Here is a 15,240-nt window from a genome sequence, read left to right on the forward strand (position 1 = left end):
TTCTGTGACTTGACCAATTTCTAAATCGCAATGTTTTTCTTTATATCGTGATTTTTCCACTGGCAGTGGTGGGAAACTGATGCCCTAACCCTTATGCTAGATCCAGAGCTCTGGTGCAGTTTCGTGAAAGCCACGTCTCTGGGTTTTCAGCCCCTCTCCCTCAGAGCCTGTCCTACCTGACTCTGCTCTGCCACCGCCAAATTGGAAGTCGCAATTGCCTTCTTGCCTGTATGGTTTCTGCTGGTAGAGCTAAGCTTCATCTGATTTGCTTGCCTTTGCATGTAACTCTTCTCTTTTCCGTAGCTGCTTTCAGCAATCTCTCCTTGTCTTTGATTTTGGAGAGCTTTATTGTTATATGTCTTGGTGATTTTCTTTGGGGGTCTGTTCTTCCTGGGGTTCATTGAGTTTCTTGAATGCTTATCTTTTCATTTTTCAGGATGTTAGGGAGAGTTTCTTCCAGTAACTCTTCAACTATCTCCTCTGTGGACTTGTGTGATTCTTCCTATTCTGGAATGCTGATAATTCTTAAGTTATTCCTCTTCATGTGGTCCAACATGAATCTTAGACTTTCTTCAGGTTTTTATTATCCTTTTTTCTGCTTGCTCTTCTATCTTAGCATTATTGAGAGATTTGTCTTCCAGCTCGCTAGTGCTGGCTTCCATCTCTTCAACTACTCTTTTGCCCTTTCAGTGTATTGTGAATCTCGGGTATTTAATTATTAATCATTTGAACCTCTTTTTGCAGTTTTTGAATTGTTTCCAATGCTGTATCTATCTTATTTAATTTTTCTTGTAGCGCTTTCCTGGCTTCTTCCTTATTTTTCTCAAACGCTCTGTGAAGTTTTGGGATATATTTCAGTATCACTTTTCTGAATTCCTTCTCAGGCATTTCTAAAGCTGTTCTCCTTCCAACATGATTTCTAAGCTAAGTCTATTTCCTGCTAATTTGTCTTAGTCACTTTATTGTGTCTAGACATGTGCTGATATGGTCATCTGTTTCTTTGACATCTTCAGTAATTAGCTGTGACCTTAATAATGAGATGAATGTATGTTGATGTTTTATTATGCTTTCTGATTACCTCCAGGTAGATGTGATCAGGAGTTGGGATTTCCTTTTCACTCTTCTTATCACTCAACTCAGAGTAACTGTAGCAGATGTTGATTGCCTATCTGGTGTATGGCAGCTATTGTTGGTTCTTGCCTGGATGGTGGGGTTTTATAGGGTGTGATTGTAGCTTGACTATATGACTGCAATTGCTCTCTCTTCTTGGATAAAGTAGGGCAAGAAAGAGCTCCCTTAAGGTAAAAAGGGGACCAAAAACAAAACAGCAACAGCAAAAAAGACATATTGGATACTATAGTCTATAACTGCAGGAAAGAGAGAAGAGAAAAAAAAAAATCTGTAGCAAAATATGAGTATGACTTTAATGTCCTTTTGGCTTCTTGCCTTCAAGGTGGCCTGAGAAATTTCAAGGTGTCACTGTTGTTCATTATGACGTAACTCAGCATTTAATTTTTGGCCTGTTTCCTTTTTAGTCTGTCTCTCTCCTGCTCCACAACCTTGTTCAGGACGTTTTCCTAGTGATTAACAGATCAGGGTCGGCTTTATCCATTTTGTGCTGCCATTTGGTTTTCACTGGAATTTTTCCACTTTGATTCTAAGTAGATCTGTGCACATGCCTAGTAGAACACTCTGGGTGTGGAGGGGTGTCCACTCGATCAGGCACCAGGTACCCCTTCTAGTCACCAGAACAGATGTGCTCAGACAGCGAGACCTATGAATGGAAGGGGGGGAAAAAACAACAAAAAAAGAATGTCCACACCTTTATCTCTGAGGATGTGTCAAGCATCCGTGGTGGCTCTGATTCTTCCCCCACTCTGCCTGGCCTAAGATGGCCACTCTGGGAGCTGCTGAGGCTGGCTGACTAGAAAACACCAGATTCTTTGCTTCCGCTACAAATTCCACTGGCTATAAGCCTTCAAACTTTCTATATATTCCTTTATCTATAGTTCTGTTTGGGGACCATCTCCTGAACATGCTTTGTCCCGTATTCTGTATTATTACTGACAGAGGTCCTCACTGCACCTCTCTCCAATCCACCATCTAGCCCTGCATCCTATATACCAGTATTGCTTTTAGTTTAATATTTTACTAGGTATAGATAGTTCTAATGGCTTCCACTTGGCTTTTCCTATCATAATTTCCCTTTTCCACATTTCAGGAATCCAATGTAGGGGTTCTGCCAGTTGCTGAGTGTTTATTCTGATTATATACATTCTGGGGAAATAACTACAGGATGACTTCAGGGACCCATTGGATCCACAGTGAGATGACCTTAACGAGCTCTGGTAGCAGAGTGGTTATGAATCGGGCTACTAACCTCAAGGTCAGCAGTTTGAAACTACCAGCTGTTCCATGAGAGAAAGATGAGGCTCTCTGCTCCTGTAAAGATTTACAGTCTCGGAAGCCCTGTACAGGGTCACTATGAGTCAGAACTGGCTCCACGGCACATAACAACAACAACAACAAGCCCCACTCTAACTTCTGAGCCACAGTGATGTTTTGGGTATCCTGAAATTACTGTCAGTTCAGAACTAATGACCAATAGTCCCTGAAAAGATTGACTGTCTCCTTTCCCCCAGTAAATCATCACTCTTGTAAAAGGCTGTAGATCTCCTGGGGAAGACTGGGAGAAAGAATAACAGTATAAATTTCTGGTGGTGTAGTGGGGTCCTTCCTCAAGGGATCTGGCCTCTCCATCATTCAAGGGATTGTTGGCCTATAAACTGGCTCGAGTCTGGTAATTCATTGAGAGGCTATGATTCTATATTCTGGTGATTCAAATTAGACTACCATACACTTGATCTAGAATTCTTCTACGTGTACAATCAACTAAATACTTAGTAGATTTTCCATCTGTTTCGCTCCTAAATACACTCTGTTGAAGTAGCCAACACCATAAATGCACACGAGTCAGACTATTTTGATCAATACTTTGATTCTGCTTTCTACTACAATCACGTCACCCACCTTGTTTTTGTTGATTACGTGCTGCCACTAAGATAGTCCTTTACCACCATGGGATCTAATTTGTTCCATTGTAGTTAGGTATCTTAATTCAGTTATGACAGTTCCTACTGTCACATCTGGCTTACATAAAATAACAATCACAACAATCTTTAATGAGGCTGGCACTTCCTTCACAAATTTCTTCCTTACTGTTGTGGTAAAGGGTGTGTCCTCTGGGCACGCCATGTGTGGATTAATGGGTCAATCCTGATAAATGTACTCTAATTTCTGAAGTCTTTGGATTTCTTTCTTTATAGGATACGTAGGCATGTATGGTACTTCAACTTGGTGAATTGTAGGCGTGCAATCCATGTTTCAGTGAACCAACCACATAATCTTGTATCTTTTCCTGACTTCTCAAGCTAAAACACTGAATGAAGAATCTTGCTTACTCGGCCCATATCAATAAACTCAGACTGATCCAAGCTTATGTTCTTTGCACCATTATCCCATACCCTGAATAGCCATTCCCAGAAACGGATTCTCCATGTTTCTATTTGTACATACTAGAAAAATCAAGCAGTTCTTTTGGAGTGTAGTATACTTCTTCCTGGGCCAGAATTTGTATTTCACCTTTTGGGACTCACTGAGACTTTAGTCTAGTTATAGGTCTAAAAGCAGTAATTGGTGGAGGTTTTTCCTGTGAACATTCAGCAGTGTCTTGCAAGATATCTACTTTAGGCGATGGCCCAGGTAATGAATGTCTCGGGCATCATCTCAGCAGGCACAGTACGCACCAAGCAGCAATCTTAACAGGTGCAAAAAAAAACAAAAAAAAAAACAGTACCACTAGTTTTTTGCTTTCCCACAGAGTAGCTGATGGGTTCCACCTGACCTACCTGAACTCTCAATCATTATTCCCACTTGGACTCCTTACACAATTGGCAGGAATGTTTAACTATATGCTGAGGTTTTCCAAATGCTGATTAGTTTTGTTTTTCTCTCTCTACCCTCTCAATGTGTTAATTGAAGGCATGATTTATAAGCAAATCGTTGTCTAAAACCAAACACCCTTTGGAGCCCTGGTGTTGGCATTTTGCAGGAGAAAGGTAAGGTTGATTGTCTTCTCTCCTAAAGATTTCATCTTGGAAACCCTAAGGAGCACTGTGATTTGGAATCTACTTGATGGCAGTGGTTATTTTATTTTAGTATCTTGGATTTTGTTAGGTGTTAACTCTTGCAGCTGCTTCATATATGTATAACTCTTTGTGTAAAAATATGTATATATAATCAAATATGAGTTTATCTGCAATACATGTAGGAGGGGTGCTTCAAAAATTTCATGGGAAAATTCCATTATCTTTTATTTTCATTTTTTCTATGAACTTTTTGAAGCATCTTCTGATGCCTATAGTTTATGAATGGAATGTGTATATTATTTATTTATATATATAGTGCTGTAGGATAAGACCTGGACTAGTAACCTCAAGGTTGGTGGTTCAAACCCACCTGCTGCTCCTTAGAAACCACTTAATAACATAACATAACATAACATAACATAACATAACATAGCATAACATAGCATAACATAACATAACACTAGCATGTTGTTGTTGTTAACTGCTGTCGAGTCGGTTCTGACCCATAGCGACCCTGTACAGGGTTTCCGAGGCTGTAAATCTTTATGGGAGTAGAAAGCCTCATAACTAGCATAGCGGTTACGAATCAGGCTGCTAACCTCAAGGTCAGCAGTTCAAAACTTCCAGCCATTCCGCAGGAGAAAGATTAGGCTTTCTACTCCCATAAAGATTTACAGCCTCGGAAACCCTATGTAGGGTCGCTCACGGCACAACACCCCTACCACCAATATAATATAATATCCTGGCAATTTTTACATTTTAAGGTGGATTGGTTATAATTGTTTGGACAATGTGATAGATGCTGCCTGTTTTGTGAATTGCTTTGCGAGTAATTAGGGTTCCCTGTTGGACACAGGTGTTGTTGTTAGGTGCCATCGAGTCCGCACCTACCAATAGCAACCTTATGCACAACAGAACGAAACACTGCCCATTCGTGCGCCAACCTCACAATTGCTGCCATGCTTGAGCCCATTGCTGCTGCCACTGTGCCAATCCATCTTGCTGGGGGTCTTCCTCTTTTTCATGGACCCTCCACTTTGCCAAGAATGATGTCCTTTTCCAGGGACTGGTCTCTCCTGATAATATGTTTGAAGTATGAGAGAGAAGTCTGCCTATTCGCTGACTGTACTTCTTCCTACACAGATTTGCTTGTTCTTGTTGGTAGGCCATGGTACTTTCAATATTCTCCTCCAACACCATAACTCAAATGCATCAATTCTAACCTCTTCTGGTGGGAGCAATGAGGGTAGAGGACAGCTTCGATTTACCGCTTGACACAGTTTCCGGTAAATTGTGGAGCGGTCTGGCAAGACAGATAGCTCTCAGAAGTTGCTTTCTACCTTTTCTATAGAGTAATCTTAAATTTACTTATAAAAATATATAATTTGACAATATTCACAGCCTTTCACTATGAGTTCTACAAACCTTAGGAAAAACTAGCTTAGCAGCAATTGCTTTCAGCCTTAGGTGGATTGAATACAAAGAGAAAATGTGTAAATTACTCCCTTTCATAGAGAACCTAAGTAACTGCATTTGTGAGGCCACAGAAGCAGATAGCATTTAGAGTCAAGCTGACCTACCCCCATAAACCTCACCACATTCAGTCACTAGCTAGAATTCACAAACCCCTACATACAAGCACCTGCATAAACAAGCAGACAATAATGAACTTAAGTGAAGGATAGTTTTAACTTAATAATCTATACTTCCTGTAGCAGTTAGCCATGTTGGGTTTTATGCCATATAACTTCCAAGCAATTTAATGAATACTTTAGAAAAATAAATAAGTAGATGTTAGTTATACCTTTATTATAAAAATAATAGTACATTATGCAGGATAGAAAGTTGATAACTAGTTAGTAGGAATAATGAGGTAGTGCAAGCACTAATGATTAGTAGAAACTTATATTACTAAGAAAGTGTAATCAGTAGTCTGATAAGTAGCAATGATTTGTGTAAGGTTTGACTTAATCTTTAAGTGGACACAAGAAGAAACCGTTTATCATATGCTGAGGAAAGAGATGAAGGTCAGTTGAACATCACAGAAATATTTTTGTCAAAGTTGTCTAATGACCAGGTGTAAGAATGTTGTGATTGTGTAATAATTCAAGAAAAGATCAAAGTGTTAGTTCATTATGTACTGTGTAGTTTTAAGTATAAAAAATAAAGACTTGCTGAGCTGGGCTGGCAGAGCTAGGAGAAAGAAGTAGAGGGCAGAGGAGGAAAAAGCCAGTAGAGGCAGAACTATCAGAAGGCAGAAGGGGCGAGCCGATCAGGCAGACAGCAGAGAGAACAGACAGCAGAGAGCAGACAGCAGAAGCAAGGGCAGAAGCTGGAGAGAGTAGCAGGACAGCACAAGTTGAAAAGCCTCTCGAATTGTATTCATTTCTTCATCTGACGTTTCCGTGTATTCGCTCGTGTCCCACGACCCCCGCGGAAGGCAGGAATCCCAGCACTCTTCTTTATTCACTGCCCAACTTCCACATGCATATCAGGTTACTGAAACTACCATAGCCTGGGTCAGGCGCCCCTTAGTCCTCAAGCTGACATGTTTGCTCCTCAACACTTTAAAGAGGTCGTGTGCGGCAGATTTGCCTAATGCTGTATGTCGTTTGACTTCTTGACTGCTGCTTCCGTGAGTTGATGGCTGATCCGAGCAAAATGAAGTCTTTGACAATAATGGTCCAGAGGTGAGGATTTTTGTTTTCTCTACATTGAGGTTTAACCCATACTGTGGTCTTTGATCTTCCTCAGTAAGTATTTTAAGTTCTCTTCGCTTTCAGCTTGCAGAACAGGGAGAAATGGAGGGAGGGCACTGTGAAGACTTGCAGGCTTGGCCCCGCTCCGCCCATCTCCTCACCGCCCCGCCTTCCAACAGCTGCGTTGCGGTATCATCCCGCCCCACTCCCAGCCCCAAGAAGTTGACCGAAAGCACCCGCGCCAGGTCCCTATCTGTGATTGGCTGGCAGCTGCGCCATAAACTCCCGGGATTGGCGCCCCGAGCCCCGCACCGGATTAGCAGGCTTTTCAGACTGGCGTTGCCCGGGCGACGAGTGTTGTATAGTTTTGCTGCTCTAGCTCTGGGAGTTTGGGTTTTGTCTCTTTTGCCAGTCCATACTCAGTCTAGCCTCTGGTCGCTGAGGCCGCCGTTCAAGGAAACCTGTCTGCGACCAGGTGAGCCTGGGCTAGGACTCTGGATCTTCTGTACCTGGGTTCAATTGTAAACCCACGGTGTGAGTTCGCAACGGAAGCTTGGGCACCCCGGGAAGCAGACTTCCAAAACGGTATAAATTCACTTATTCCGCATTATTGATTGCCCACTTGAATCCACAACATGATGTGTTAGCACGTTGTCAGTTGTTCGAGTGGTGTTGAGTAGAGCAGGAAACAGCTCCCGGGGAGATGTGTTGTTCACCTTTACAGCTGCAGCTCCCGCCAGCTGGTCAGCACCTGTCGAGTTGTTGTTGTTAAGTGCTGTCGAGTCGATTCCGACCCCTAGCGATCCTGTATAGGGTTTCCGAGAAGCAGCTGATGAGCTTGAACCACCGACCTTGAAGTTCAAACGACTTTGCAGTGTTGAATTCGTTTTAAAGTGCCATCGGGCCGGTTAAATGCTGCCTGTTTAGAGTTTCCGATGAGTGGCTGGTGGGTTTGAACTGCTGACCTTAAATTAGTGGTGATGGTGGTGTGCTGTGGAGTCAGTTCCGACTCAGACCTACCAGGGGCTTAATGGTCACCCAGCTCAATGTGCTTTCCCAATGAACAGCGCTCACAGACCCCAGGAATGAGGAGCACGAACAAGGAGCTTTACGGAGCCAGGAACCGTTATGCGCCCTGTGGTGAGTACCTTTCCTGGGAGCTAATGCTGGAAGGCTAAAGAAGTTGGGTTCCTTTAATCTAGCTGCTGGACGGGTTAAGAATCCAGCGGGTGTGTGTGTGTATGCAGAGGACGAGTGGTGAGATCAAAATTTTGTTAAAAAGTTATTGTCGCCCAAACTCTTCACCTGTTTTTGTTTTTGCTCTGCATCTGGTGAAAGGCAGGAGAAAGAGGGTAGAGACGAGGGTTCTGAAGCTCTGCTGGGAGAGATACTTCTAGCACAGAGCTAACTGATGATCAACCCCTTGGCTAGGCTGAGGACTAGAGGGAAAGTCAGAACAACAATGAAGATCCCAGGCCTAGAGACCTGCCCTGTCCCCCCATCTCTCAGAGTGTGCATTGAAGCTGAATGACAAACCATTGGTTCCTAGCTCATTGAACTTCATAACTATCTTATGAAGTATCATCAGCCTTGTTATATGAATGAGGAAACTGGTCTTTAAGTAACTTGTCCAAAGTTACACCCCTAACAAGTGGTAATATGGCTCCACAATACATGTTCTAATCCCTGTTCTCTGAGGTTAAAGTTGACTAAAGACTGCCTATCTGCCTAAACCTCCATGATTTACAAAACACTGGGCCCAGAGAATCTGGGTTGCAAATTCCTATTGTGGTGGGGAGGGGGTCTTTGGTTGGTCTCATAGTCTCTTGCAGCCTTTGTTTCCTTATTCATAAAATAAAGGTGCTAGTACCTAGCATAGGAGATCTCGGAGAAGAATGTTTAACTAAAATTTGTATGATCGTAAATGGTCTGGTGTCATCTGTTGTTAAATGCCATCGAGTCAGTTCTGATGCATAGTGACCCAGTATAGAGTTTCCAGGAGTGTCTGGCAAGCTTGAACTGTCAACCTTGTGGTTCAAACCAACTTTGCAGTCCAGCGCATTAACCCACAGCACCACACCAGTACTCCGGTGCCATATAAGGACTTCTAATTTTGAGTGAGAACAGCTAAATAAAAGAATCATTTAGCTACTCTTTTAACTCTGAATAAAGTATGTGTGTTTTAGGAATTGAGGATTGATTCTCGCTGTTTCCTGCCCTTGGTCTCTGAGCTCCTTTGGCATGCACATTTATAAAATGGCCAGCCAGGTTAGAGTTCAGTGTAGGCCTGAAGCTTCCAGTAATGAGAAGACGGTAGAAGATAACACGGTTCTCTGTGGATTAATTAGTAATCAAAACATGGAGAGGAAAAATAAAGCAAGAATCTAATTCCTTTGCTCCATAAGAGAAAATATTTGTGAGGAATATGATCAGAATATAAAGCTGCTAAATTCCTACTCCTGGTTAAGTTGATTCCTTGTAATCTGCAATCTTTCAATCTTTTGCATTTTTTTAAGTTAAAAAGAATTTGTAATCAGTTTAATGTAGATTCAGTTAATTATGTGTCTATTAGGTATTGAAGAGATTTTCCTTGCTAAGTTGAATTTCTTTTTATGTAGTAAACCTAAATAGACTTCTACATAGAGATTGAATGTCTAAGCATTTTGGTTAAAGAACAATTACCTCTTATTTATGGAACAACTGTGTACGTCTTGTTGTTAGGTGTTATTAAGTCCATTCTGACTGATAGTGACCCAGTGTACAATAGAAACAAACGCTGCCCAGTTCTGCATCACCCCCAAATTGTTGCTCTGTTTGAGCCCATTGTTGTAGCCACTATGTCAGTCCACCGCCTTGAGGGTTTGCCTCTGTTTCTCTGACCCTCTCTCTACTTTACCAAGCGTGTCGTCCTTCTCCAGATACTGGTCTCCCCCATTTTGCTTCTAAGAAACATTCTTACTCTGGGCTTACATGAATTAATTTATTCAACGCCATTTTCCTGTGCACCTTTCTTGAGCAGGTATGATAATTAGACTATAAACTTCATAAATTTGTAATAATAAATTTTAATAAGTGTTGCTAAATATACTGAGTCACTTGTGACACATTAATTGCATTTTTCTTGGATTTTATTTCCAATGTTTTCAATAAGCTGTGATTTTTTTTTTTTCTTACACTTGGATATCTGGTTAATCAATTTCTGATGCAAAGTGTTACCTAAGATACGTATAGCCTGAATGTCCCTAGATATTTGATCTCTGTGGGCTCATAAGTAAGCACCAACAACTTCAAATCCTTGGGGTTTTTCCAGTACCTGTAACTACTGACAGTTAAGTGCCATTGAATCAGTACTGATGAACATGTTTATGGGAGCAGAAAGTCTCATCTTTGTCTTGCAGAGTGGCTGGTGGGCTTGAATTGCCAACTTTGTGGTTCGTTGTTGTTGTTGTTAAGTGTTGTTAAGTTGGTTCCAACTCATAGCGACCATAGTGTTTCCAAGGAGTGGCTGGTGAGTTTGAATTGTCAAACACACCTTGAGGTTGAGTGATTATCCTACAGCGCCACACCCAAACTCCTCCAGAGCCGCCATGATCCCAATACCTCCCATAAAAGTCTTCAGAAAGTCTCATACAGCCCCACCCCAGCTGGTTGGTTTCTGTCTGGCTGTGCGAAACTGACAAGGCCACTTAGGGAATAGCATTACTTTGCCAGACCCATGATCATCAGTCAGCTTCCCTGCCCAAGGCCTTGCTTGTACTGGTCTCATGTGAGTGTTGGGAAGAAGCACAGATTGCAAGCATACTTAGTTTTCCTCTCCTCCCTTCTCTCACACTATTATGCCAAACAACTTTTCTATAGGACCTCTTTCCCAGTGTTTCAGTTGTTGTTAGGTGCCATCGAGTTGGTACTGACTCATAGTGACCCTATGCACAACAGAATAAAACACTGCCTGGTCCTGGACCAACCTCACAATTGTTGCCACGCTTGAGCCCGTTGATGCTGCCACTTTGCCAATCCATCTTGCTGGGGGTCTTCCTCTTTTTCACTAACCATACCAAACATGATATCCTTCTCCAGCGACTGGTCCCTCCTGACAATATGTCCAAAGTATGAGAGACGAAGTTTGGCCATTCTGGCCTCCAAGGAGCACTCTGGCTACACTTCTTCCAACACGGGTCTGTTTGTTCTTTAGGCAGCCCATGGTACTTTCAATATTCTCCTCCAACACCGTAACTCAAATATACAAGTAGGACATGGAAATTGACGGAATTCAAATTGAAATCTTTGAACAAGCTGATGCAGCATGGGAGACACTCACACATCTATGCCAAGACAATTTGGATTACAACTACCTGGCCAACTGACTGAAAGAGATCCATATTTGTGCCTATTCCAAAGAGAAGTGACTTAATGGATGTAGAAGGCATTAATATCTCATACAAGTAAAGTTTTGCTAAAAATAATCCAAAAATAGTTGCAATTGTCCATAACAGAGAAGTGCCAGAGGTTTGAGCCAGATTCAGACAATGACGTAGAATGAGGGATATCATTGCTGATGTCAGATGGATCTTGGCTGAAAGAAGAGAATACGAGAAAGTTGTTTACCTGTGCTTTGTTGACTATGCAAAGACTTTCAATTGTGTGGATCATGACAAGCTATGGACAACATCGTGGAGAATAAGTATTTTGGAAAACTTAATTGTGCTCATGAGGAACCTGTACATAGACCAAGAGGCATTGGTTTGAATAGAACAAGGGATCGCTGAATGATTTAACATTAGCAAAGGTGTGTGCCAGTGTTGTATTCTTTCCCCATACTCCATTCAGTCTTTATGCTGAGCCACCCTGTATAGGGTTTCCAAGGAGCAGCTGGTGAATTTGACTGCTGACCCTATGGTTCAAACTGATCTTGCAGTCCAATGCTTTATCCCACAGCACCACACCAGGACTCTGGTTGTCTGTTGTTGTTGTTGTTAAGCTGTGGGGTCGGTTCTGACTCATAGCGACCCTGTACAGGGTTTCCCAGGCTGTGAATCTTTATGGAAGCAGAAAGCCTCATCTTTCTCCCATAGAGCAGGTGGTAGTTTCGAACTGCAGACCGTGAGATTAGCAGCCCAATTCATAACCACTACACTACCAGAGCTCCTTTTGCTGGCTGTTAAGACATGGAAATTCCCCATGATGAGTGTAACCAGTTCTAGGATGAAATCTGTTCTGAGGAGCCAGTCCATTGAAAGGAAGTTTCATTAGGGGTGTGGCCTGCAACATCTTTTATCTTACAAAGGTAAAATGAGGAAGAAATGTGCAGAGAAGCAAGGCTATTACCACCAAGAATGAAGAGCAAGGAGTGTAGTGCATCATTTGGATGCAGAATCCTTTCTCTAGATCTAGGGGGAGACTGATGCCAAGACACATGGAGATCTCCAAGGAATGCGGGACCTACAGATGCTGAAAGGAGACAAGGACCATTCCCCAGAACTGACCAACAGACAAAGCCCTTCCCTAGAACCTGCATTCTGAGTTTGAACTGCTAGCCTCCTGCAGGTTTACATATTGAGCTGCTAACTGCAAAGTCAGCAGTTGGAGTCCACTCTGAGGGAGGAAGATATTACAGTCTTGAAAACCCAAAGGGGAAGTTCTACCCTGTCATATAGTGTCACTTTGAGTCGGAATTGACTCTGTGGCAGTGGGAGGAGCCTCCCAAACTGTGAGCAACTACATTTCTGTTTGTTACAGCCATTCACTGTGGTATTTTTGTTATAGCAGCACTAGATAACTAAAACTGACTCCCTGCTAGAAACGAAATCTCCCTTATAGAAAACAGTGGCAGTGTGGGGTATGCATTGCATAACAAGCAAATCTATGGATTGGCAGAGTCAGAAATGGCAGTGCCTTGCTCCAAGATGCTGGCCAACCTTGCAACTTTGAATATGTGTCCCTCTTCACATTTCTGGCAATAATTCAGTCTCCCACATTAGGCTCGGCTCAGTGTGTCTCTCCTAAGTCTTTTCCTCCAGAACTTCAACCTGTAATTTTTTCCATTCTGGCTATTGTTCCGGTACACCCACATTTTGCAAATTCAGGTCTGTTCAGATTTTGCTGAGCCAGCCATGATTGAACTAGTTCAAACCTGTTCAAAGCCCTGCAATTCATTAACAACTGCAACATTGGTGGCTTTTCACTGTGACTTCTCATGATGCCCTACTTTCACCTCAAGTACAAATAAATGTTGGAATGGAGGATGGAAGGCTTGTTTGATGAGAGGATTCCTGCCTCTGATAAGAGGATGTGCCCTTCTACAAGTCTCTGGGATTGTGGGTAGTGAGAAATGAGTGGATTTCAAATAAAAATTTCCAGCAAATGTGGTTTATGTGACAGTGCCCCAGCCCTATCTCTTCTGTACTCTTGCAAAGTTGGTAAAAGTTAGAACAACAGCTATTATTTGGGGATCAAATTTTTATTTCAAATTTTGCTTGCTTTGAGAATATCATCAAGAAAGACCAAACACTAGGGAAGGACAAAGGTAAAGTAGAGGGTCAGTGAAAATGAGGTAATCCTTCAACAAGATGGATTAGTACAATCTGCAACAATGGACTCCAACGTATATACCAACAATTGTGTATGGCGCGGGACTGGGCAAAGTTTCATTCTGGTATGCATAAAGTCATTATGAATTGAAGTAACTTGACGACAACTACCAATAACAGAGTTTATTAAACCTTGACCAAATATTGCATAGACTTACCCACAACATTAAAAAAGTTATTTGGGGTTTTCTAGGATCATACCAGCGTAACCCCATGTGTGTCACATTAGAACTGTGCTCTATAAGGTTTTCAAATGACTGATCTTTTGGAAGCAGGTTGCCTTCTTCCAAGGCACGTCTGGGTGGGTCTGAACCTTCAACCTTTTGATTAGCAACAAGCATATTAACTGTTTACACCACCTTGGGTTTCCTTCAGGATTATATATTCCTCTGAAAACCAGAAATGCAGTAAAGTTCCAATTTTATGGATGATTAAAGAGAGAGAAGGACACACACATGCACAAACATGCAAAGGGGTTTGAAATACCAATGACGAATCTAAAACACCATAGAGTAGGATCAGAATGGAGGGTTGGCATCAGCAGAGAAAAAAGAAAATAGAAGGCTCCTGGACAATGCTGTTCTTTCTTTTGGAGTTAGCAGTTGACGTTCTAGAAGATTTTGAAGACTTTTAAGTAAATGACTGGCAGGTGCCAATTCATTGCAGTGTTCAGAAGAAGAAAGTTTCTTCCCTTGTTAGAATACTTTGCTGTGTGTGTGGCCCCCAATCGTGCTGGCTGCACAAAGATAATTATAAAGCGTATCAGACATTTCAACTAACATAGATCTATTGTAGGATGTGGAACAAACCAAACCATGATATTGATGCATAAGTGACACTTTTCTAGATTGGTATTACCATCTTCCAGTGAAGCGATCTGAGAAGGCTGTAGATGCCCCACCAGTCTCGCAGATCCCAGGGCTTAGTGATCTTGGAAACAGACAAAATGGGAATGCATTTGGGACTCGCAGATACTGGATAAAAGAAACTGACTCGGAATACGTCAAGCTCGCAAAACAGGGAGGAAGGTCTGGTAAGTGCATACATTTGATTAATTTTCATTTGAAAACTAGTTCTGTGAAGAGGAATAATAGGTTAGTTCCTTTAATAATTTAATTTCTCCCATATAAAAGTATTTCTTCCATATAAAAATAAGCTTTGCACAGGACCTCTAGACATTTTGTTTAATCTTGCTAGAATTTCAAATGGTTATTATTTTCAGTGATTTGCTAATGTTTGTGGAGCCTTAGTGTGACCCTGTGGGGTCTGGGTATGGTGCTGTAGGATAAGCATTGGACAGCCAACCATAAGGTTGACAGTTCAAACCCATTAGCTGCTCCTCAGAAACCCTTTACAGGATCGCTATGAGTCAGAACCAACTCAACAATGCTTGACAACAACTTAACAACAGCAACAGAGTGGCTGCTAACTGCAAGGTTGGTGGGTAAAACCTACCAGCCACTTCTCAGACCCCTATACAGGGTCGCTTTGATTCGAAATTAACTGATGGCGCTTAACAATAACACCTTGAGAAGTTAAGTCAAACAGATTTTGAATTCCAGGAGTAACCTCTGTAGTATTTTTTCCCTGAATGTTACCATTATAATAACTGACTCCCATTTATTTTCTAATTACAAAAATAAACTCAGGAATTTGTCTATTTTAACAAAGAATCTGGTTTTGGACTTTATTGTCTTTGTTTGCTGCAACTACTTCCTGAATATGAGAGAAGTTTGTTTGCCCTTAAATTGTCATTCTCACTGCCTTGCCCTATTTAACATATGAGCTCTGGTAGCGTAGTGGTTA

The 15,240-nt window shown here is 41.8% G+C and overlaps 1 protein-coding gene across 1 annotated transcript in view; it reads left to right on the plus strand.

Annotated features, from left to right (window-relative positions):
- The first annotated feature begins 7,932 nt into the window (after nt 1-7,932).
- The window catches only part of LOC102822942 (chromosome unknown open reading frame, human C7orf57), a 91,219-nt gene continuing 83,911 nt past the window's right edge, over nt 7,933-15,240 (plus strand). Inside the window, exons 1-2 of the mRNA XM_006876508.1 lie at nt 7,933-7,987; nt 14,282-14,467. Coding sequence (XP_006876570.1) covers nt 7,933-7,987; nt 14,282-14,467 — 241 coding nt within the window. The remainder of the gene's footprint in view (nt 7,988-14,281; nt 14,468-15,240) is intronic.

The sequence above is a fragment of the Chrysochloris asiatica genome, unplaced genomic scaffold (assembly GCF_000296735.1).
Source record: "Chrysochloris asiatica unplaced genomic scaffold, ChrAsi1.0 scaffold00384, whole genome shotgun sequence".
Taxonomy (NCBI): Eukaryota; Metazoa; Chordata; class Mammalia; order Afrosoricida; family Chrysochloridae; genus Chrysochloris; species Chrysochloris asiatica.